General features: G+C 43.1%; 2 protein-coding genes across 2 annotated transcripts in view; one reads left to right on the top strand and one right to left on the bottom strand.

Annotated features, from left to right (window-relative positions):
• PLCD1 (phospholipase C delta 1) overlaps window positions 1–19,114 on the bottom strand; it is a 95,063-nt gene extending 75,949 nt beyond the window's left edge. The window contains exon 1 of the mRNA XM_018553480.1: window positions 18,909–19,114. Within this exon, the coding sequence (XP_018408982.1) occupies window positions 18,909–18,945 (37 nt within the window). The 5' untranslated portion in view covers window positions 18,946–19,114. The remainder of the gene's footprint in view (window positions 1–18,908) is intronic.
• Window positions 19,115–20,848: 1,734 nt separating this feature from the next.
• DLEC1 (deleted in lung and esophageal cancer 1) overlaps window positions 20,849–26,157 on the top strand; it is an 82,977-nt gene continuing 77,668 nt past the window's right edge. Inside the window, exon 1 of the mRNA XM_018553479.1 lies at window positions 20,849–20,945. Coding sequence (XP_018408981.1) covers window positions 20,849–20,945 — 97 coding nt within the window. The remainder of the gene's footprint in view (window positions 20,946–26,157) is intronic.

The following is a 26,157-nucleotide window of genomic DNA, read 5'->3' as shown; positions in this document are numbered from 1 at the left end:
GCAGGACCCTTTGCCCCATTGGATTGCATTGGAGCGCGATATCGCGGGAATTACCGCGCGATAAATCGCTCAATGTGAACGGGGTCTAAAAGTCGTGCCACCTTACAGGAGTAGAGGTCGCACGGCTTCCACACACCTTACGATAATCGTATGATCGCGGGATTTCCAGCGATTATCGTAAGGTGTGTGGGCACCCTAACATACAACGCTTCTAGACCTTTAACCCTTTGTTAGCACAGATTTCAAATCTACTTTACAACCCATAATGAGATCTGTCAGCACTGTACTGTCAGGGTTACTTAGGTTACCTGTCCATCGCCATTGGAGGAAAATTCATTTTTGAGAAAACATCTTTTATTTTAGGAAAGAGCAAGTGATATATAAGCAGCAATGGGATGTGACTGAGAACATGTAACAGATATAAAATAGGCGTTATCCCAATTTGGCTACAAGAGTGGAAATACACTTTATGTATTTGTGTTCAATGCATGACTGGCATACTGATGTGAAAGGCCACACTGAATCATTAAAATATGACTACCACGGCAGAAATAATGTTAATGAAAGTGCAGCAGCTACACCAGGTAAACATTGCTCAAATACCATAGCCAAACTGATTTACTTCATCTGTGTGAATGCGATATGTATATGTATATGTATATGTATATGTATATGTATATATATATATAATCAGATGTATATGAACATTCCATGGGGTTTTTAGAGATCGCATACATATCTACTTAGGATGTGATCCATCCAGTGCAATGGAATTCAACTTTATCGTCACACCTGGAATTCTGGATGTAAACATTAATGATCAACTCCAGACAAATATTTTTTCACTTTGGGGTGCATGGAAGGCTTAACCTCTGCTATCGTGTCTTTGTCCTTGCTTGGGACATTTCTCCTCCCTTGCTGTCTATTTCAAGGGTGTCAGACCTAACAGGAAACATAGCCAGGGCCATCCCGATAATGAGGAAGTCTAAGGATGTTGTGGTTGACGGCATTACTTTGGGTCACCCGGGGGGCGGCAGGCAGAGTGGCATGACTGCAGTATGCCTGCCATCCACTTTCTGGCCCGAGTATCCAAGGTGGGAATATGTGTATGGCCCTTACACATCTCCCCGCCAAACCTTTTGCAAGCTAGGACACTCTGGAGGGCGTCCCATAACCCCCTCCCCCCGATATTGTGCACCACCAGCACCCCCAAACACCCAGCCTCAGGTGGAGAAAAGTCTAGGGACACCCTTGCTCATAGCATTCATCAATAGGAAAGAGACACCTTTCAGCACAAAATATGTAGGCAAAAAGGACACTTCCCTGCCAAGCCAGCCCCGAAACCTTCCCAGGTATGCAGACAATGAATGAATTAAAGTGGAACTAAATTAAAGAACAAATATTTAACATATTGCAGCTTATCAGTCCTTACATGTGGTGGCTGCATTGGTTTTCATTTCTCAGACTAAGAACATTTTCTGCAAGTACAAAAAATACCCATTAATCTTGCCAGTAATGCAGCTACCTTGTCACTTCCTGTAAGCTAAACAGGCAGATTGTTTTAAACTTACATCAGTAGACTACTGGAGTTAAACAAAGGCAGCCTGTGTGACAATCATGGCTCCATAGATGTAGTGGAGAAAGTAAAATAACTGCCAGTTCATACCAACTGCGGTGCTTTCCAGAGCAGCAGCTCTGGAAAGCACCGCAGTCAATGGCACTACAGCCATGCTTCCTGCAGTGCTATCAGACGCATGGCAAAAATTGCCTTTGTTATGGTCCAGTGCAAACGCAAAAAAAAAAGCGATAAAATTTTTTTGCGTTCGAAATTGGACTGGAATGCAGGCAATGTTTTGCCACCTGTCCAATCACATTGTGGGCGGTGGGTGTGGCTGTGTTGACATTGACTTCAATGCACCGCCATGCCCCCTCCCACCCCAGAACAAAGGGGGGAGTTTAGTGTGCGATTACAGTGTGTTCCAGCAGTTACCGCTCTGGAACGCACGGCAATTGGTGTGAACTGGCCCTAAAAGTAAAACAATGCAGCCACCACATATAAATACTGGTAAGCTGTATTATATTTTTGTTTTTAGGTTTAGATATTCTTTAAAATGGACAAAAAAATGAAATTAGTTAAAGCCACCGCTTGTTTTTCACCACTAATTTTCCTTGTACTGGCTCTTCAAAAAAAGAAAATGCTATCATTTAGATCAGTGGTTCTCATCCTGTCTAACCTCAGGACCCACGTGTGTCCTTGGCCATTAAGTTGTGACACAAGTGCAGTACCGTGCATCCCAGCGTGGGCGATCGAACTGCTGTGGGTGGGAGGTGCAGATGAATCGCAATGCATCTCCTGCACCAGAACGAGCAGTAGGTGCGACTGTGTGGTTCAGTGCATTAAATCGCACGGGACTGCAATTGATGCAGTGTAGTAGTCCTCGCTTCGGCAGGACATATACTAAAATTGGAACGATGCAGTGTATTAGTGTGGACAGGCCCTCAAAAACACTGACAAACACACAACCTAAGAGAACTGGAGTGGAGCCTCAGCCTGGGGTCCAGTGTGGGCTGTTGTGCTGTGATAGAGCTCCATCCATATGTGCTTTGTATGCACAGCTCCCTTGCGTGCCCTGTAGAGGTGCCGAGAACCAGATTGTGACATCACTCCAGTCCAGGCACATCTACAGGACACGTGAGGGAACTGTAAGCAATGCAGGTATGGATGGAGCTCCCTTGCGGTCATACCCACAGCCCACCGCACCTTAAGCTGACACTTGGCGCCGGGCAACATAATTTGAATGGCTGCTTGACGCGAGAACTGACAGTGCTTCGCTAAGGGAAGGCAGAGGAACCTCTCACCTAGCACAGTGGAAGGCACGCAGCAACCTACTGAACACAGGTATGAGACCCACTTTTGGGTCGCGACCCACCAGTTGAGAACCATGGATTTAGAGGTTGGATAAAAGTTTTATTGCGGAATAACCCATCTGGTAGGTAAATAGTGTTTTTTGTTAGTTTTATAGAAGTCTATACATCAGACCAAAAAGAGGCACATCTAGAAAAGGGAAAAAAGCATGCGATTTAATAAAAAAAAAAAAAAAAAAAAAAAAAAAAAAAGAAGAAGGAAGAAGAGGACTGTCCCCGATTTGGAACCAAACCCTTTTTCTTCATTAGATGTCCTTGTTTTTGGTCTGATAAAAGGACAGTTGGGAGCAATGAAGGACTAAATGAACAACAGTAAGGAGCAATGCTTGAAGTGAGGAATAATCTCCCCAATGCAAACACAGTAACTTTAAAAGGGCAATAGCAGAATGAGTGAGGTTTGAAACCTTTTCAGGATTATATTGTGTGGTCCCTAATGAGGGAAATGTCTCCTTTTTTATACAGGCGACAGGTGTACAACAGTACAGGAAGAGAAGAGAAATACTGAAAAATGGCTGACAATATAACCTTTGCTATGCCATCCAACCTTTAAAAAAAAAAAAAATGGCCGGAGTGGAGGTTTGAAACAGATAAAATATTCATACTTCTCCACAGTACTCTTTATTGGAAGTCTAATTATAGCCGAACTATTACGGAACACTCCGATGCCGGGGCATTACTGACTCACAGAACATCTTCCACACCCATCTATTATTTGCACTCCGGTAATCCTTTTATGGTTCTTGAATGTTTTTATCATGGTTCATATAAAACAGGGATTAAAACATAATTTTGTACGAGCAATGGAGAATATTTATACTGTTAAAATAGGTCAACAGTGTAAACCCTTTGATTATTTTTTTATATAGCAAAAAACAACTCACAGAAATTCTGAACAACTTTTATAGATGTTTCTGAGCATGCCTCTTTAGTTATGCTCAAAATCATTGGTTTTGACACAGGAACTGGTGGAGCTGGGCAGTTCAAAGGCATTTCTTGCTCAGTTAGAGATTCTAAAGACACTATGAAAGGTGGCAAAGACCGAGAGAAATGCTCATAAGTGACCTGACAGACTAAAAGTTATTCACCTTACACAATGGGCCTCATGTATGAAAGTGCCGAATGGCTCATAGCAGCTGATAGGAGTTCAACTCTCCATTTCAAACCTTTGAGCCAACAACATTTCCAAATAAAGAACATACGTTTTATGCTTGGTCCATTGTGGAGACATACACAGGGTACAAGAAGCTAAAGGAAGGCCCCTGATTTCTATAGTTCTCTGAAATCCCTGACGGCGAGAAACTTGTCAGAGGAGGAGATTGGCTTGGAAGTTCATGCAATACTTAACGAACAATAAAGCTTTTTGAAACTGGTGAATTTAGTGGCAGTGCGGTTTAAACTCCCCCCCCCTCCACTTCTTTACAAAAGGTGCAAAATGTATTACAGTGGGGGGTTTTCAGCGTCATGGAGACCATTAACCTTGCTGGTCTAGAAGCAGCTCTTAATGGAAACGCTAATAAAAATCAATCTACTGTACCAGGGAATCAGATTTATACTTTCGTTCTCTCCTAGACCAGCTACCTTACACCACTTTCCCCAGCAAAAAATCACCCCCCCCCCTATACAACATGTTTAACAGAATCAACACCATACTGAGACACCAAACCATGTCCAAAGAGACACTACTTGCTCTTGGTAGCTGAGCAGCAATCTCTAAATCAAGTGGAAATTGGGGTAGTAGTGGTATTGGTGTAGCTCGTTCAATGGGGTATGGGTTCATCTTGGAGAGGACGCTGTGGTGTCATATATTTCCTAATGGCCATTAATCCTGCATTGAAGTACATGGTTCCAAATGAGGCAATAGTCTAGCGATTAGGCCCCATTCACACTGAGCGATTTATCGAGCGATTTTTGCAGCGATATCGCTCATATTTCCACGCGATATCGCTCTATGTAGCTTCTCCAATCCATTTCAATGGAGCTGTTCACATCTCAATCCCAATATCGCTTGTAGCTCGTCGCTCCTACATGACCCTTTTTTCGAGCGATTTTGCTCCTGATTGCATACAGCCCAATAGGAAGATGTCGCGCAACAAGTCGCTCAATATCGCTCATATAAAATCGTGCGGAAAATTTTTCGTGTCGCTAGTGTGAATGGGGCCTTACAGTTCAGGCTCAAAGTAACATTCCAGAATGGAAAATGGCATCCAAGCAATGTTCTATGTTTACTCCATTAGGGGTTTCATCTCGGCTAAACAAGTTGCAAAGAAAACAGCACATCTAAAGTGTTGATGGAGTGCAGGGTTTCTTATAACACAAATATTGGTCAAATAATAGTCAAGACAAATCCTCTCACTTAGCCCCATTTACAGCAACTGCCTCTGAAGAAAAGACTAGTTTTACTTAGATGATTGATAATTGATCAGCTACACTGCAATCATGTGATGAACCATTATCATGTAATGGCCGGTTCACTTTAGGAAAGCAGAAGATACCTATTGCACAAGAGATCATGCAATTTGGGTAAACATTATTATACTGATTTGTTTATGGCTGAATAACTGCTTAGAACATCCTTCTGTATTCTTTTTAACTCGCATAGTTCAGGACCAAACAAAATGTAAAGCTTACTGTAACCAAATCAGGTCACAAAGACCGTGCTATTATATTTTAATAGGACAGTACAGTAAGCTATAAAATGTAAGAATGTCTGGTTTACAAACAGCCCAGTGCATTGTCAATAACCTGCCTGCATTGTCCAACACTATAGTGCTTAGAAAACTCTGGGACTCCTGTACATTATTATTGGTGACCATTTCCTGCTGCGCTACAGATCCGCTGTACATTTGATGACAACAGTAAAAATGAGCAGGTCAGCTCGGGTTATACAGTTGGGTTCATTATAAGTACAACCAGAGCCAGATTGTAATCAATGTCCCCATTTTTCAACGAGGTAAAATCTTAAAAATGCATTCAAGTAGCTTAACTATTAACAAAAATGTATCTTATTTGTGTATCACTCAGCCGTAGATCCTCAAATCATCTCTGAATTGGTGCCGACACTTTCCTTCCTTCTGGAGGGTGGCTACTTTTGTTCTTCATGGTCCCTGTGTGTGTTGTAAAGTAGCCACCGCTCCAAGCTTGCCCCCGGTCACAGGACCGAGCTGGGAGCAGTGGCTACTTTACAACACACACAGGGACCATAGATGGAAAAGCCTAGTACTTCTCAGTCATGTAAATGCACAATTTCTAATTTTCACAAACCTTAGCCTCAGCAGACACAACATGCCTGCTTACATTTTAGTCTGGGGTTTATATAGCTCTGACATATACCACAGTGCTGTACAGAGAACACTGAGCCAGTCACATCAGTCTCTTTACAGGAGGATCTTTACAGGAGGAGCTTACACTCTAATGTTCTAATGTCCCCCCCACAGACACATACTATTATTATACATTGATATAGCTCTGACCTATACCACAGTGCTGTACAGAAAACACTGAGCCATTTATACAGCAATGCAGAACAGTATATTAATTTAACTCAGGGCTTAGGGACGCGCTGGACGCAGGGACCAGCTGAGACCCACACATACCTGAGAGTGATCCTGCAGAGCCCACCATAGATGCTCCACAGTCCATCTGATACTCTCTATGGTGGGCTCTGCAAGGGTCTCAGGTGGGCTGGTCAGGGCTGCATCTCTCCCCTTCTCCCTCTCCCCCAGCTCCTCTTACCTGCGGCCTACTCCTCTGCCGCTGGACTGGCCGGAAGTGACGTGATGTCACTTCTGGCCAGCCCGAGATCAATCGAGTAGCGGTGCCGATGGGGCCCCAGCCTGCAACGATGCCGCTGGATTGGCAACGCTGGAGACCAGCGCGACTAGGGCCAGGCCTCCTCCTCGCCTGTCACCAGTGGCCGATACTCATTTAAGGGTCCCGGGCGGGCCCCCCAGGCTGCCCGGGCCCCTTACATGAGTATTGGCCGAACCCCCCCTAAAATTTTAAATACTTTTAAAGGGTTCCATGACTGAAAAAAAGGTTGTAAAACGCTGCCCTCATTTATTGCAAATCTATCAGACAGGATCTGCCCGACTGAAACAGTTGCTTAAAAAACCCACAATGCTCCTGGTAGCCATAGACCATGTAATCTAGACTGCCTAGGCTTTAGTTCATACAGTGGGATTTAGGACAGCCTTTTTTTGTGTGATATAGTCATTTTTACACGTACTCTGATTCATGTTAAGTGTCAAGGTAAATGATGGGTCCAGTTTGCACGAGACATGTCATGCCACTGTGATGTCATTTGCCGTTAGTGAACTCATTGGCTGGGAATAGGCGACAGGTGCTGCACCTTACTACTAACAAACAGCATGTTAATTATATCCGAAACCAGGTAAGTGTTTGTGAACCATGGAAATAAGATTGTGACCTTTTCTTAACCTTAAACTCAAATCTGATTTCTCACAGTTTGTGTAGTAAAATCATAAGCTGAATACACCTAGAAGCTAATGTAAAACAGTTAACACAGCTTTCATGACTGTTATATTAAGCTATTGGTCTCAATTACCAATGAATTTCAATGCAAGAAGTCTCAGGTCTGTCACTAAAAAGGAGATTGTCATTTTGAATATTCCGTTAGGATTGCCATACTACTAAGCACAACCAAAGTGTAATATATAACGTGTGCAATTGAACAGACACCATTTGTTTAACAGAACATATATAGCCGTTCAATGTTTTAAATAAATGTAAAAAAAGGGATCCAATTTACGTGAACATTAATATATGCTAAAGTTTAGAAAAAAACCTTCTTTCCGTGCTTGACTTTTAATTTTATATGTACAGGGTGCAGCCATAATTGCCGATTACATATGCAGGATCTGCTTCCTCCTTTGAAGTACTACATTATGGTTCCGCTTTATCACTCCAGCTTCCAGCTGTACAAAGCCGGTCAACATATTGACATCATTGCACTCCTTTAATGGTGGAATTCTTACCTTAGGAGCTTGGCTTTAGTGCTCTAGATACAGTACATCATAAGTGATACATAAAGGGAAGAGGAGTTGGAGATGAGGTGGTTAGTGTGCAGGATAAGGGAGAAGAGGTGGTTAATATACATGATACATACAGAGACAGGTTGCACATCAGATACATGACAGAAGGGGGAGGTGAAAGGATTAAAAAACAATCCCACAATAAAAAAAATATATATATATATATATATATATATACACTGATCTGAATGGCTCCCCAGTGCACCTTTCTGATGTACCAACCCACTAACCGTGCATTGTGGCCGGCTTGCAGAAATGGTGCATTGGTCCCCCATTCAGTTTGATTGGGCCGCCTTCACATAGCACACGTTGACGCATGGCATTACGTGCATTAATGCACTGCAGTGGCATAAAATGAGCCTTTATAATGAATTATTAACTCTGCCAGGACATGTTGTAAGATCACAGCTCCTCCCTATGCTTTGTATCTAAACATTTTCAGTTCTCAGTGTAACCGATATATTTGAAACAATGACATTTTGAAACAATGACATTTAGATATTTTAGAGAGATTTTCTCTTACATCCTGGTGTGTCTTATGGGGCAGGACACACACACACACACACACACACACACACACACACACACACACACACACACACACACACAGATATATACATTTGGATTTGTTTTTTGTTCTGGTGTCAGCATGCAGCGGGCCAGATTGGGTCACAGAATAAATGGCAAAATACAGGCTAGTCTCATGGAAATCAGGACAATTACAGGCAATGCACAAGTGTAATAAAAATGGAGGTCAACATCCTTATCTAGCACCTTCATCAGAGTATCCCACAGACAAATTGACATAAAAAGTGTACAGAGGTGAATTTTTTAATACATAGAAGTGGTTAGTAAACCGTGGCTAGCTAGGTATGGACTTAAAGCTGGCCATACACTTTACAACCCTCGCAAGATTTTTGCCTTGCGAGGGTTGTAAAGTAATTTTTTTTTAAACGTACGATCTGCCCATCATGGACAGGCAGATCGTACTTGCGATCATCGCAAGCCCGCCCCGCCGATGGCTGCAATGCTTGCCTTGCCTTTATATGTTGATATCTGAATATCTAGCCAAATAAATATTTTACTGTCTCACATAACAGGCAACAATCTGGTTTGTATTGTTCAGCATTAAGAACCTCTAACACAAGAACAGCCACTCCTCCGCTCTAATAAATTCTTTGTAATCCATGTGACACAAAGTCTCACCCTGTGCAAAGATTTCCCAGCTCATTATACAACAATCTAAGCAGAAGCTTAGAAGTGATTGTCACTGGAGCAGGTTCATTCAGTGGTAAACCCTTTATGCACACGCACACACACACACGTGTTTTAACTGGAACACACATTGCTTATAGCATCCTCACAGTTCTGTCTATCATTCGATGCCATGCCCACAGAGGAATGTTACAGAAGCTTCTTCAGAAAGGCAAAGTTCTTTCATTTCTAGTTAGAGCAGTAAGAGATTAAACTAAGCAATTTTTTAAATATAGGTTTAAATAAAAAATTGTGCAAATATATATATTTATAGAAAAAGTATGAACAAAAACATAAGCAACAGTAAAACTACAACGTTTTAGAAGCAAAAAAATACTTGTATTTGTCTCAATGTAGAATTTGGATCACTTGTAACCTGCTTCACTGAAAATAAGACCTACCCCGAAAATAAGACCTAGTACTATTTTTGGGAATTGCTAAAAGATAAGACCTACCCCAAAAATAAGACCTAGTTGTGACCATTGCCAGTGCCGGTGGTGGCATAGGGGGGAACCTGGAGAGGCAGGAGAGAATCAGCGGTGCCAATGAAGCCAGCGCTAGAGGAAGCGAGGCGTCAGCGGAGGGAGCAGAGCCGCATAAGCCAATGCCTCCTCTATAGCGCTGGCTCCTGTCACAGGTGGAGTGATTCCAAATGCACTCCGCCTGTGAGGAATCGATAGTAAAAGCACGCTTCGCTCATTCTGGCCAGCGATTGGTTACCAAATTGCTCTTGGAAAGGTACGACACCCCTGATTACCCTGATCACCATGGTTTTTGTACATGAATACATGTAGACTTTTCTATATGAATAAGTGTGGATTGTTGTACATAAAAAAAAAACAAAAAACAAATAAGACCTACCCCGAAAATAAGACCTTTTTTTTGAGCCAAAAATTATTTAAGACAGTGTCTTATTTTTGGGGAAACACGGTAGATAAGTCCAATTTGAAGTTGGCAAGAATCACTGGCCCTCCTGAAGTGGCTCTCAGTAATCTTTAGTAGTTTTGATGGAAACCGGGAGCTCCAGCTGCCAAATGCAGCAGCTTTTCCATGTGTCACAGAGCTAACTCCGCCCAATCAAAGGGTCCAAGGAGTGTGTTGTAGGTGTTCTGGAGAGTACTGTATTATGCTCAGCAAACACACCCTAATGCCAACTATCTTGGTTACATCTATAATTCAATATGACAAGGTTTCACAACCCAACAACCAGCATATTATTCAGTAGAATAAAAATACAAATGTATAAGATACCAAACATGATATAGATCTGATGTATAGTTCTCTTAGAAGGTCTAACGTGTTTTATTAGCCTTCTGGACCTTGTAATAAAGGTTGTGTATAGGTTTTGAGTGGTATCTCCTTACACATTAATGTCGCCAGTTCATTCCATTACCGTAGTAGGTATGAAGAATGATTTAGGCCTGGTTCACATGTCGAAAGAGCGCTTTTAAACACCCAACACAAGAAATCCTATAAATTTAAATGGTCCCTGTTCACACCTGAGCTGCAGAACGCCAGCAGCAAAACCCCAAATGCAGAAAAGTACACGAGCTCCTTTTGGCAGTTTTAACCTCATTTTTCACCCCATAGACTTCAATGTAAACACACGGCAGAAGCATATTGCGCATTTTCGTGTGTGTTTTTGCGCGTTTGTACATGCGTTCGTCGATTGACCGCAATGTTCCTTGAGCAGTCAAAATATGCGTTTTCACACATAAAAAAGAATGTGCCAAACGTGCAAAAAAAAAGCACGCTGAACCCACACGTACAAACGCACAAAAACAATGCCACCTTTGTGTGCACGGGGCCTTCGATTTGAGAGTTTGTGATCTATGAAAATTCAGCTCTAGGTTAATATAATGTACCAGACACACAGATGGAGCTGGTCTCTATACTGTTTATGACATGACCATTTACAACAAGGCCTGGGCTAGTGAAGATGTATGATGCCCTGCATTCCTTCTAATTACATCATAGGACTGTTTTTGTCAAATGTGTCACCTATTCTGCCTACCTAGCATAGACAGGAGATTTAAATTTGACCATTTTTGTTACCAACTCACAAATTCTTAGGAAAATGGAGGGTGGCACCATGTTCAGTACTACTCCCCTATTCTCTTTACACAGTTTGAGGTTCATGGGACCTCACTATCATTGCAATCTATTTTCCCATAAAAGGAGATTCCCCCTCATTTCCAGCTCTACCTGACATTTGTCAGGAAGTGAATGAAAAAACCGGGACACAGACAAAGAAAAAAAAAATGGCTGAGGTTTTAACCTTTCCTTTCGTATCCAAACCTAACAAAACACTGGATGGAATGTTGGGCTTTAAGACATATTAACTGCATGGTCATACAGTATATAGAGATAAAAGTACCCATTGCATAACTTGTCGAGACTGCAGTTAAACTGTGCATCATTTTAGAAAAACGCAAAAAGGATATGACTGGACAATATTTTCTGTGCTGCTCTAAAAGTCTTTCCTCTAGATGAATTTCTGAAACACACATGCCTAAACTACAGAGACTGGTGGAGATAATATTAGGTGAATTGTATAATATTATAGCCAACAGCTAGAATCCAATAATAGATATAAAACAGTTATCTGTTTAATATATCACACCTAAAATCTGGTTACTGCCCAGTAAGAAACATGAAGTGGTCTGCAGATATCTGAGGATTGATCTCCCTTTATATACAGTAAATGGATGTGTCACGCAATCATTCATGTTTATACATAGTTACATAGTTACATAGTATTTGAGGTTGAATAAAGACATTAGTCCATCAAGTCCAACCTATTAGGATCTCATTCTAGGAGTACCCGTACCCCTGTATATTACGGTCCCTTAAGAAATCGTCCAAAAGTTTCTTGAACAATTCCACATTATTTGCTGAAATCACCGCCTGTGGCAGTGAGTTCCAGACCCTAACTGATCTTACTGTGAAGAACCCCCTTCGCCCCTTGTGCTGGAATTTTTTTTCCACCAATTTTAGGTGGTGGCCTCTAGTTTTTGTAACGGAGTTAATTTTAAACAGTTTATCGCTAATGTTGCTGCCACCATTGAACATTTTGTACATGGAAATCATATCCCCCCTCAATCTCCTCACCTCCAATGTGAACATGTTTAAATTTAGTAGCCTTGTCTCGTAGCTCTGGTCCTCCATACCCCTAATTAGTTTGGTTGCCCTCCGCTGGACTTTTTCCAACTCAAGGACATCTTTTCTTAGTACTGGTGACCAGAACTGGACCGCGTACTCCAGATGAGGTCGAACCAATGATCTATAAAGTGGCAAAATTATAGACTTGTCCCTGCAATACATCCCCTTTTTAAAAAAAAACAATTTATGTTATGGAGCAGATAGGGCCGTGTTTATACTTTTATCTCCCCTAGGCCAGCTATCTTGTACCACCTCCCTTCCCTCCAACACACAAACTAGACCTTTTTCAACCGGGGCTACCTCGAAATTTCCACACAGCATCATGTGTTTTCATGATGTAGGCGTGACGCAGCTTGTGATATGAAAGAAGTGAAGGGGGTTTCTGATGTGAAGTTGTGCTAGAGCAGGGGTGCCTATTAGGTAGATCGTGATCCACCAGTAGCTCTCAAAGCTGATGCTGGTATCAGTGGCGTAACCAGAGTTAAGGGTGTGAATGGCGGCCCCTTTATTCCATTTTGGTATATTTATTTAGCTGTGCAAACATGATTATTACCTATTAGCCTGAGTCTGCTGAGCCAAGCTCCCTGATACCTTGTCATCATGTGGATACTGCTGGTTGAAGTGCTATGTATTACATCAAAGAATATTAGTTTACACAGCCTGTTGCACTGCTTGCAAAATACAGCAAGGTGAGCCAGGAAAGAGAGAGGGGAGAGACAGGAAAGAGGGAGTGGAGAGACAGCCAAGGGAAAGAGGGAGTGGAGAGACAGCCAAGGGAAAGAGCAAGTAGGTTTTTTTTTTTTCGTTGGTAGATCTCATGTAGCTCGTCATTTGAAAAGCAGATCCTAACACAAAAAATTGTGGGCACCCCTGTGCTACTGTCTTGGAATAACAATCATATACCTGTGGGCAGTAGCGTAACAACCGCCATAGCGACCCAGGCGGCCGCTATGGGGCCCGGGCACAGGGGGGCCTGGCCAGGGCATCCATCTGATGCCGTATGGGCCGCCTGGGTCACTATGGCATATCAGGGTGCTGGCTGTCACTGACACAGCTCAGCAGCTGTGTCAGTGACAGCCAGCAGCTGCGGCAGAAAAGGACGGTTACACCGGTGTTCGATCGAGAGTTTGAGAGTTCGCGGACCGCCGCAGTGAAGGAGGCCCGCCTAAGAGCAACCCCGCCTCCTCTTACTGGCCTCTTCTGGCCAGTGACCTAAGAGCACGTGGGGCCAGTAATGTAAGAGGAGGTGGGCCCGTCGATAGGAGGCGGGGCCCTGGGACAGAAGAGGAGGCGGGGCGACCACGGAGGCAGACATTGCCGACAGGTAAGGTGTGCAGCCCATCCGAGACCCTGCAGAGCCCACTATAGAGAGTCTATGGTGGGCTCTGCAGGGTCACTCTCAGGTGGGCTCTGCAAGTGGCATAACTAGCAATCACGGGCCTCATACAAAATTTTGCTATGGGGCCCTGTGATTTCTAGTTACGCCCCTGCCTGTGGGATCGCTATACAATACTAGAACAAGACAATATGGCATCTAAATTCTCATTTACATAAATCCAACCGGTTATGGGTTACTTCACTTTTTTTCCCCCCACTATCCCAATAAAACATGTTTTTAACAAAACAATAAGTGTTACTAAAAAAAAAAAATGTATACAGCCCAAAGTGTATTTGACCTGAAAAGGGGATATTAAAAAAGGGATCCATGTCATCGGTTTCAGTTTATGAGCCAGTATTTATTTTTAAACCATTGTATGAGTGGAGCTTGCCAGGGATAAGTAATAAATGCCATTGATCACATAAAATAGAAAACTGGAATCTCAGGTTTGCATCTTAGAACACTTTTTACCACAGGGTACAAACAAGTTCAAGGCAAAGAAAGAAAATCATATGCAACATGTTCCACCTTTTCAGAAACAAACCTAATTGCACGGATTAGGTCCTGATCTAATGGCTTCAATTCTTTTTCTCATTCACTGAGCCAAGAGAAGTTCACAGATAGGGAGTTCTGATTTAACATGTTGCATACTGGTGAATGTCAGCCACTTAGAAAATACTGAACCAAGGAACAGCCAGGGAACTAGCATGTTATAGCAAAGGGTTTGTAGGAGACTTAGTAGCGCATACATTTCCTTCTTCTGTAGCATGGAGATTTTATGGAATTTTGGGTCATGTAATCTAAAAGGTGGCCATACACTCTACAACCATCGCAGGACTTTAGTCTTGCGATGGTTGTACAGGGATTAAAAAAACGATCGATCTGCCTATCTTGGACAGGCAGATCGCACTCTCGATCATCGCAAGCCCGCCCCCCTGAGGGGCGGGCTTCCGATGACCGCAATGCTGAACGGGCAGTGTGCGCGTGCGCACACCGGCCCGTTCGGCATTTGTCTTCCGAGCACCGTTCTAACCAGCCGAGAATCGTACGATTCCCGGCTGGTTTTCGAACATGCTGGTTCGACAGAAGACGTGCGACCGTACAGTAGAAACGGTCACACGTCTCCGTTCACACTGCTCGATTATCGTACGAAAAACCGATCGCATACGATTATCGTACGATAATCGTGCAGTGTATGGGCACCTTAATAAAGACATGTTGGGCTGGTGGCCAAGAGTGGAGATACTCAGCATTCAGACATTGATCACAGCCCAACCAGTGGCACATGCTGGGCACTATATAGCTACCTTCTACCGGTTTAGGCCTGTGATCACAGAATTGAACAGAGGGAAGTATTCCAGTGCAAACTTTGTAACACTGAGATGTGTACTTGTGTTAGAATGTTTGGAGCTGCAAAGTAAGCTGCTGGAAGCTGTCCAAACGAATGTCACAATAAATCATGTCCTTTAGGAACACCCTTGTGTCACAATGCTCTCCCATCACTGAGGCACCATGACACACTTTGCATGGTAAACGTCCTTTAACCCAGAGAAATCTGTCCCTAGCATGAAAGCACTGATTGGTTGCGTTTGCCCCTCAAACCTAAAGTTCTCAGCCCTCCTTTGCCATTTGTTATGTGACTTGCAGCATCTATGTGTTTTGGGCATATCAACAGGTCATTCTCTAAGATTGCTTACATCAGTGCTTCAGCACATAGCTGTGACGTCATTAGGTCCTGTCACCCAGGATTAGTGCTGCAAGATTCCCTTGTTGCAATGGACAGGGAAGTTTATACTGACTCCAATATCCCTACCTAACTTCCTAAAAGCCCTTCTAATTTTTAAAAGAGACCCAGTTGATTTGCCCATTCAGGGCACAATGACATGGCCCAAGTAAAACCTACTTCCCCAAACATTTTTCAGTGTTCCCCTGTTGCCTCTTTCCTGCAGCTGCTACTGCGAAATACATGGTGCTTACAAGTATTGGGTACCATCTTCCTATGATTTAGTGTTCAAGACCAGTGGCCAATCACTTGGCCTGCACAGTGACATAATATGTGTGACGGGGGGGACGACGACACACCACTGCTTTCTCTGTACTCTGACACCAGCCAGCACAGAGGATTTAATGGCTGCTGTTAGTGAAGAAGGAACTTCAGGGGGGAGCACGGTTATGGTTAGTATCAGGTATTCATGAATGTAGCATTTACACAAACCTGGTCACTTTGCCCTGAATGAGCAAGGAGGTAGGGTTTAGTGAAACTACATTTTGAGTTTAGGTCCAGTTTAAAGCAAACCTGTGTCCAAGCTTAGCAAAGAAGTACAGGTCGCAAATTTGGCGACATGCATTCTGCATCCCCCCCCCCCCATGTGTTCGTGCACTCTCACATGTTAAAACATGTGGGGGAAAATGTGTTTCAGTCACGTTTGGGGTGCCATTACCTAGTTACAGCAACACAAGCGCGTTTCACGTTCGTGCACATATCGTGAATGTGCGTCAAAGTGCACGTTTGACGTGTGTTCACGATAGGCCCTGGTGTGAACGGGGCCTACAGTGATCCTGTTGCTTTGCCATGCATGAGAAAAGCACAGATTCACTTTAATCTGCTGGCTTCCAGAAGTACAGCGGTCTAGATCAGAACACAAGTTTGTGCAGGAATGCAGCCTCTGGAGTACAGCTGAAGTATTGATGTGAAGAGAAGGAATGGTATGCAGGTGGGGGAGGCAGCCAAGACAGACTGGAAAAGTAAGAAGGTATTTGATAAGAGGACAGTTGAGCGAGAATCTGGGACTGATCATTTTACAGATAAAGATTTTCTGGATTATCCCACATCTAGAGCAGTAACTACCACCCTGGGTGCTACAGCACAGGTGAAGTGTTGCCTGCTCACCACCTGAAATCCACCAATTCTTAGTGTGCAAGTAAGGGTGCTGTGCCCACTACATCAGACTTCCCTGCCTCATAGGAGTTTGATGCATCCTAGTAGTATACAAAGCAACTGTGGGGAAAAAGGTTTGAAACAAACTTATCTTAGCCCCAGCATCAGCAATCAGTGCCTAGGCAAGGTGACATCATAGTGCTTCTAACATGACCCTGAGAATGATTAGAATCCCAAATATCTCCTGCATACATGTATCTTATTTGTGCATCACTCAGCTGTAGATCCTCAAATCATCTCTGAATTGGTGCCGACACTGTCCTTCCTTCTGCAGAGTGGCTACTTTTGTTCCCCATGGTCCCTGTGTGTGTTGTAAAGTAGCCACCGCTCCAAGCTCCCTTCTGTGATAGATTACCATGTCAATACAAATTAGCTAACTAAACCGGAAATTGTAATCTATCACAGCAGTGAGCTTGGAGCAGTGACTACTTTACAACACACACACACAGGGACCATGGGGAACAAAAGTTGCCACCCTGCAGAAGGAAGGACAGTGTCAGCACCAATTCAGAGATGATTTGAGGATCTATAGCCGAGTGAGACAAAAAAAAAAGGTGCAGTATTGTTAATAGTTAGTTAAGGTACTTCAATGCATTTTTAAGGTTTAGTGCCAACAGAGCAAACCCTTGGTCAGGACAGACATGTGAATGTAACAACATAAAATGTTCAGAGAGCTGATGTAATAAGAGCAGTACCCTGGCATGGCCCAGTCTGTGGTATGTGCCGCGCTTCGAGCACATCTCTGTGTTATTGTGTACTGTGCACAGACTGACTCCAGAAACTAGTTCCTCCTGAAACACACAGAGAAACACTGCCTCATTCCGGAGAACGAGACTGCACATGTACCATCTGATCTCATTTCACTCATCTCCGAATTAGTGCTTTCAGCTGACCTACTAACTGAAGCGTCTCTAAACACGCAAATCTGAAAGCAACAAATCCTCTGTTGTGTTCGACTTATGTCTAAAAATAAAGGATCTGTTGTTGGCGTTCCAATCGCAGTTAATGCACTTAGGTCTCCCCAAACACAATGCAACTTGTAGCATGCATGGTACATATAAAAGAGTATCTGGCACCCTGATTTATATAGGCTGCTATTCTTTTGAAAAATTAAAGTTGCCCCGGGTGTCATGTTGATCCTGCGGGTTCAATGCTTTTTTTTCTTTTTTATTTATAGAACTGGGGAGATCTGACTATTTTATTTTCACTTGCTGCATGCCAGTTCGCTGACTTATAATCAGGGGATCAGCATGATAGCTAGGCAACTGGCATTTTCAGAAGGTAGGGGGGGGGGGGAAAAAACACACTGAACACAGAATAGTTTACTTTTCTGTTACAATGAGTGTGCAAGTTGTGCGGTACGGCCATACATGAACTTTTAGGATTGTTTAATATGACATTCGTCTTGATTTAAAAACCATCAGTTTCAATAATGAGGGCCAGTCAGTAAACGAGTTTTTACACACACGTTACAACGCACTGAAACATGTTGTGGTTCCTATAAGAAAGATTGTGTCTGTTCCCCTCTCAGTACTGCCGTGTAGCAAGTTATTTAAACTGTGATATGTCCATTTTTTCTGTATTTTAGTGCACTGGGAGGCTCATGGAAGTCAATGGGAATGCATCAAAGCACATACACAAGGTACATGCATTTTAATGGGTTGGTAACATGTATGTAAAATCCTTGGTCAATGACTTATCTCTATTCACTTCAAATGCTTTTAAAAACTAATTGGAAACGTGTGTCAAAACGCAAATCAATGCACAAAGGAAATGCACGTTGTTGCACAACAATGCACCGGCATGAAAAAAAACCTGCCCCTCTATGTGGGCAAATGGGCGCTGAAACAATCACGTCTGTGATTGATCGTTCCTTCATTGTTTCATGTATGGCCAACATTAAATCCTATGCTGATAGAAGGTTCTGAGCTTGCAGGATACAATCATGCAGCTGGTGTGGGATCCTCGATTTTTAAACCAGTGAGTTCTAAACTGTGTTCATAACTCAGCACAACGTAAGGGACCCTGTGTGGGCTGATCCAGGAAACAACACTGATGATCAGAAGTTACCAGCATTGTATACAAATCTTGGCTGTCACCCTTTATGTCAGAATACCCAGTGCTGGTCTGCCAGGGGCTCCACCTCTATTACTTTGCACAATGGACATAAACTAAACATTTGGACAGAAATTGTACTTACTGTGATCCCTGCTTCGTACAGAGCCATTGGTCTCCATTCTTCTGCTATAACAGCCTGTTCTGATTGAAGATATAGCGCTCCCAATCTCAGTGGTGTGGTACAATCCTCGGTCAGGGAAGCAGGCTCTCTGGCTGTAGTGTTCTTATCATAGGTCAGCCTCTATCCCGGGGAGTCTGTCAGTGCATTTGGTCCAGCAGCTTTTTCTGCTGAGTGATCTGAATACGCCCAGCCGAACCCATCAAGCCTGTTCAGTGCTCAGTATGCATCCGCTGGGAGGGCAGTACACACACATATACACACACACACACTGGCTGTGTCACTCAGCCTGGGACAGCTGTATGCAGTTTGGAATAAATGGCTCTTTAATATTCTGCTGGATCTGCACTATACACCAACGGTTCTGGATGTGCATGGGGCCGGTGGGGCATAAAGCAATGACTTGCATCATTACACTCACCGTAATGAAATGAAAAAGAATCATCTTATTATTGGGATATGTGATGGAATGAGACATGTGACTAGCTTCTGTTCTATGAATACTCTACAGTGCTACAACTCTGATTTGGTTGGAGGGCTCTTTGATTGCTTTAAGTCCTTTCTCACCATAACCTCTATGATTTCACTGTCTGGTTGTGTCACAAGTGGAATAAATAGCCCCAGATTCACCAACACAGTACAGACACCACAGTGAATCTGTGTAAAAATGACAGAACTGATGCAACTAGTCAAAAATAACATTAAAAACAGCTACTGGAAGATAGTCTTTTTACACAATTGGTATATAATTTCTATTATCAGTAGAAATTGTTTGTAAAAAGTAATACCCAAATCTTGGAGCCGGCTGCCACCTACAGCACTACCTCGAGCCTGTCTCCTCCTCCGCTGCAGCGATGGTATGTATCTTGGCGTCCTTACATCCTTTGCACTGTGAATGTATAGAACGTGATGACTCGGGGTCTTTAGACCGCTGAAGCGGAGGGGGAGAGACACTGGAAGGACCAGTCTAAGGCCCCATTCACACTGAGCGACATGAAAATCGCGCGATTTTGAGCGATATTGCGCGACTAGCGATATTGAGCGACTTTTTTCTATTGGGCTGTATGCAATCAGGAGCAAAATCGCTCGAAAAAAGGGTCATGTAGGAGCGACAAGCTACCAGCGACGAGCTACAAGTGATATTGAGCGATATTGAGCGACGAGTTGTGAACAGCTCCATTGAAATGGATTGGAGAAGCTACATAGAGCGATATCGCGTGGAAATATGAGCGATATTGCTGCAAAAATCGCGCGATAAATCGCTCAGTGTGAATGGGGCCTAAAAGCAAGCTGGCTTTAAAGGAGAACTATGGGGTTAAGGCTTTTCCCCATAGTTCTCCTTAGGGTAACGGCAGGACACAAACTAGTGTCCTCCCATCACCCTAGGCTCAGTATACTGCGAGCTGTAGTTCGCGGTATACCGAGATGCCGCAGTATACCGCGAGCAACAGCTCACGGTATACTGAGACACCGCAGCTGAAGTGGATCCCGACAATTGTGCCGGGATCCGCCCAGCTGCGTGACTGACAGCTGGCTCTGCCTATCAAGAGGCAGAGCCAGCTGTACCCGCCCCCTCCCCCGTCCGTTCCGCCAGTCAGCGCTGGCGGAGCGGGCAGGGGGGAATCCAGCCCCTCCCCTGTCACGGCAGAGAGCCGTGACAGGATCGAGATGTGAGCGAACGCCGGTATGTGTTCGCTCACCTCCCGATCTACTGAGCCGACTTGTGACAGTCTCATTGTCACAGGTCGGCTAGAACTATGAGGTGAGTGAAAAGCTTGTTTGCACATAGACCAACGAGCACTTAACCCTTGCAGTACAGGGGTTGCCCCACTGCAACGGTTAAGAAAAGTTTTCCCTGGAGTTCATTTATAATATTTTTTAAGAAACCTTACGGGTCATGGAAGATGGGTGATTCTGTCTCCCCTGCTGGCATCGGAAGCTACAGCACCTTACTGCAGCTACAAGCTGGTCTGGCCTGGAAGAGAATGACTATTGAAGAAGGTAAGTGGTCTCATAGTGGTCTCACATCCACCTTAAAGTGAATGATCTGCCAATTATACTGCTATGGTATGATGCACTATAGACAGTGTGGCATTGTTTGTGTATTCTGTGCCCTGTAATGGATACTCCATGGGAATACATTGAAAACTGCATGCTTATAACAATGGTAGCTTGGCTGAAAACTGGATCTCAAGCTGTCAGAGCATCTGCTGGAGGAAAAGAGGTTTTCTGTTCTGGACAGCAATTTATAATGCCACAAATCCCATATTACTACTAAAGCACATTCTTATCACAATATTACACCACCACAAAAAGCTATTTTTTTTATTAAATATTAAACGGAGAAAAACACAGTCCATGAACATACAGTTCATAAGCAGATCAATCAGCATTATCCTAATCCATTAAATAATCATAAAACACTCAACAATTCACATGGATCCTTCCAAATGTCAATAATAATAATAATAATCAAAATATCCCACCTCAACATAACTGTCCTTTTACTTCTTCCATCAACTCAACCCACACAATTTTTACTTTGTATTACTTGTACCTCCTACTAGACTGTAAGATTGTAAGGGCCCTCCTAACTCCCCTGTATTCACATTTTATCAAAACTGTACTGTCTCCCTTCATTTTGTAAAGCGCTCTGTAAACTGGAGCCATATAAATCCTGTATTATAATATTAATACATGGCATATAAAAACATATATTGTACCTATAACTGCAACCCAACATCAACCAAATGGAATTGTGGATGGATACATATGGGGTGTATAGTATAAAAAAACTCAGCTATTCTCAATGGAATATCTTTTCAGGGACGACCCTGGTCCCAAAATAACAATCTCAGCAAACCATAAGTAGTGACCATGCAAAAATTATGTATATATGTGACAACAAATGAAACAAATACATAACAAAAAAATATAATAGAAACTAATAGAATCCAGAAAAGAAACCAGAGTATCCAAAAATGCAATAAAATGTTATGCATATTGCCCTAAAAACTAAAGGTGAGTAATATGTATCCCAAACAATAGCTGACAAGTGGCTCACTGATGTGTTAGGAAAACCAGACAACAGTGGAGATCCAGCAGGGGATCTAAATCTGTTCAACTGCACCCCAAACCGAAAATCCGTTTTGGGTTGCATTGCTCTAACAAATCATGTTTTAACCCCTTCTACTGTACGTCGTCAGTCACGAAGGGGTTAAACAATGTTATAGTTATTCAGGTTAGGTTCACACTTGGGTCGATCCATGAGTGCGCGGCAATCCTGAACGATACTGCACGGTATACTGCGGTGGTGTCATGGAGTCGCCCACCTCTGACGATTGCCCTGGCGGAGCCATTACTTTCTAATGGCACCCCAGTCGCGCCGGACAGCCGCATGTCCTCCTGAGCCGCTAAAAAGGATACAAGTATCTTTTTTCTGCGATTGCCGCGCGGATTTAACCCCATTGAAATCAATTGCTGACGCGTGTCCTGGATCGCCCAGCTCTGCACCAGCCCTTGATATACAAAAACCCACTATACAAAAACATCCCGTCTAGCTTCTAGATGTCCTGACCTGCAGCATAGGAAGGAGTTACCTTCTTCTTATCTGCTCTGAATCTATACTGTGTGAGACTTCCTCTGGTTTCAGCCTAATTACATCTCTCATGATCTCATCTCTGTATCTTACTACATATATCTATGTAATCCGTAATCAATCAAAATTCTATTCAAACGTGAATTTAAATCAAGGAATTCATTTTATTGGTCAATAAATCTAATGATAGTACATCAGCAGTAGTTTTTTTAAAGAAAAATATGAATATTCATAAGCAATGTAAAAGGAGGTTAACAGACCATTTAATCCAAACAATGATCATTGTTTTTTTACATGTGAAATGTTTCCACCACACATATCTATGACCTGCCACAGTACAATAAAAGTTCTGTACATTGTTACACATGATAATATCTTGGCTACAATACAAGGAAGTCACAAGCCTGTTTTGTATCCATTAGTATATAGATAAGTATGTGTTCATGTCAGGCTGTGTAGTTTAAGATGAATTAACTATTTAACACATGCAGTCGTTACTTATATTGTCTGTTTGGTTTAGTCATTATAAAACTTTAATGTAAACATTCTAATATTCAAAGATTCTTCACAGGAGAGGTTTGGCTTTTTAGGGGAGTTTAGGGGAATTTTTCAGAGTTTGAATGATGTTTTGGAGAATCCACCAAATAACAGGTGATGTTTGTCTGCGTACTGTGCCCTCTAATGAGTTCTTTATAGAAAAGGTGAAAATGGATGTGAGCTTCAACGGTTGAACCTGACTTGTGCAGAGTCCAGGAAAATCGCACGTTTTTCAATGCATAGAGATGTCTATGGGACCCAAACCACGCGACAACAGCCAGAAAATAGCTCCTGCACCTTTTTGCGCGACAGGCGATTTTGGCCGTGCGACGCAACGCAAAGGTGTGAACAGGCCCCATTCACTTCAATGGGAATCTTTGTTTGCTGTTAAATGTGCGCGATAAATCGCCTAGGTGTAAACCTAGCCTCAGAGTGTTGCTGTACAGGGAAGCTGAAATCAGCTAAATTCAGGTACTTATATTTAAAAGGCCTTGTTTCTACTGACTTCAGCTTGTATAAAAGCAGTTCATACCGCACACTCTGTGTGTAAATTTATTGAAGATAAAGGTCACATTCATGCACCTGAGCTCCCCCCTGTAACGTGTTTTCATCCTCAATAGGGCTTATTCAGAAACCTATTGTGGGTGAAACGCGTTAGTGATAGGAGTTCAGGCAGGTGGACATGACCTTTATGTTCTTCTGGAATGCAGTATGAATATCTTTTTTATGGGATGTTCTGGCTGGTGAGGACGGACTTGCAATCATACCAGCACTCGCAGTGAAGAGGTGTTTTTCTGTATAGACCTGGAGCAGAGCTTCTAGTTTTGTGAACGGTATAAAAGAAGTGTGTGCTGCAAAATCTCGGGAATCTTCAAGCAGCTTTGTTTAAGCTTTTTAAGAAAATAGTATGAGGATGTTAAATACAGAGCTTAATGGGGGTGCTGACTTTCACTTTAAAGAGGCTCCTAGTAGGCTTTTAACACATTGGTGGTGCTGAACCTTACTGAAGCCGGCTGGCAGCTTGTTTAACCCCTTCACGTCTGGAGCTTCTTTTTTTTTTTACACACAATAAATAAATCTGAATTTTTACTAGAAAAGTGCTTAATTGTCATTTTTGCACATAGGCAAACCTGTCTCATGTTTGCTTTTGTATGTGCGTGTATGTGGGGGAGGAGAGCATTATTTAAAAAAAAAAAAAAAAAAAATTACTTCCATTTTTTTTTTTTTTATCATACTTTATTTATTGTTATCAGTAGGGATGCACAGATACCGATACTAGTATCGACCGATACTTGTACTCACCCAAATGCTCCAATACCAGAACTTCCGGTCAGAGGAAGATTTCCTCTGGCCGGCAGTGTCGTAGGGGAACATGGAGCCTGCTTCCCGTGCGACCAGGAAGCTGGGCGGCAAGTAATGGCCCGCCTAACGGCTTAGTGATTGGCCGGGAAGCCGGCACAAAGCTAATTGGTTGAGAAGCCGGCTTCTCAGCCAATCAGCATCGAGCCTGCCGAACAGTCAGCTTGATTCTGATTGGCTGGAAAGCCAGCTTTCCAGCCAATCATCATGGAGCCGGCTTACCTGCCAATCAGGAAGCTTGGGGGCGGGTTATTACTTGCTTGCTTGTTGTACACACGGGTGTTATACAAGCTGAAGGCTGTATGAACTAGGTCCTAGGTCTACTTTTCACACTTTGCACTGACCATACACTTTCATTTTATGATCTTACTTTTTTTTTTTTTAAATATATAAATGCAGTAAAAGCATACTCCACATTTGTGTGAATATTTCATGTGACATATTTAGGGTGTAACATGAAACATGGTCACATTTCCCAGCCCCCCTCCCCTAGTTACCTGAATCCTGAGGTTCTTCTCCCTGCTTAGTTTCTACTATTTCCATTTGCATTCAGTGAAGCTGTGGGGACGGGGTACAGGATCTGTGAATGGAGAGGCTACACGTCCCATCTGCCACTGCAGCAGAGAGAAGATCTCAGTGGCGCACCGTTGTAGTCCAATGATTACTTCCTCCAGCCCCATAACAGAAGATCCATACCTCTGTACATACCTGTGGCTGTGGAAGAGTGTGTAGGAGCCTGTGTATTTCAACCGTGATGCACTGATTCCAGTTGCAATGCTCAGCACACTCCAATGCGTACATTTAAAAGCAGATCAGTCAAATTAGCATTTGAGTGGATGTTACTTTTACTCTTCCCTAGGCTTCCTAAGCGAAGTTCCTCCTGAGGTTATGTGATCACCCTGGGGCACACAAGAGTGCACTTGCAGGTTGGCACACTGAGCCAACTATACACCCAGTTTTACAAGACATGTTCTGTTACGGAGATTCATTGACATTATAAATTGGCTGATATGACAGCAGCAGCATCACAAATAGGGGGGGGGGAGCGAGCACGGTTAGAAGGTCAGGCAGAAAGAACGGATTGCAATCTCACTTTGGTTGGGAAATTCCAGATTTAATTATGCTCAATGTCTACTTGGTTTAAAATCCAGGAGAACCTGTAAGAGATGTATCTTCCTCCTTGTTTAGCTTGTTTGATGACTAGGCCATGGATTTATTTTAAAGCTGAACTCCGGGATAAACAAAGATTATGTAAATACAAGAGCCTTGTGTATTTTTACTTGCATCTTGGTGTGCCTTGAGTATTCATTCCGGAACTTTGCCATAAATCAGTGTAAACATTTACCTCTGTACAGAAGCTTCAAACTGGTAATAAAGACCGGTCACGGCTGCTCTCTCTCCTTGTTCGAGATGACTGGTCTTGTCTCCGCCCCCTCCTGTAGCTTTCTGCAGGCAGCCTGTAGTGCAGGAGTGGGCAAATCTGACCCTCTAGCTGTTTTGGAACTGCAAGACTCTGACAGCCACAGCCATGACTCCCAGAGGCAGAGGCATGATGGAATTTGTAGTTAGACCATAGCTGGAGGGCTGGAGCTGCCCACCCTTGCTGTAGTGGGTGGGGCCTGCTTGGCTCCTCCCACAGCTCTGCTCTCAGCATAGGTTATGTACAGCACAGTGATGATGTCACTACTAAATTTTTACAGTTATATATATATATGTATA

This window comes from Nanorana parkeri, unplaced genomic scaffold (genome assembly GCF_000935625.1).
Source record: "Nanorana parkeri isolate BGI_ZX_2015 unplaced genomic scaffold, ASM93562v1 scaffold121, whole genome shotgun sequence".
Taxonomy (NCBI): Eukaryota; Metazoa; Chordata; class Amphibia; order Anura; family Dicroglossidae; genus Nanorana; species Nanorana parkeri.
This window is presented reverse-complemented; position numbering and strand designations above follow the sequence as displayed.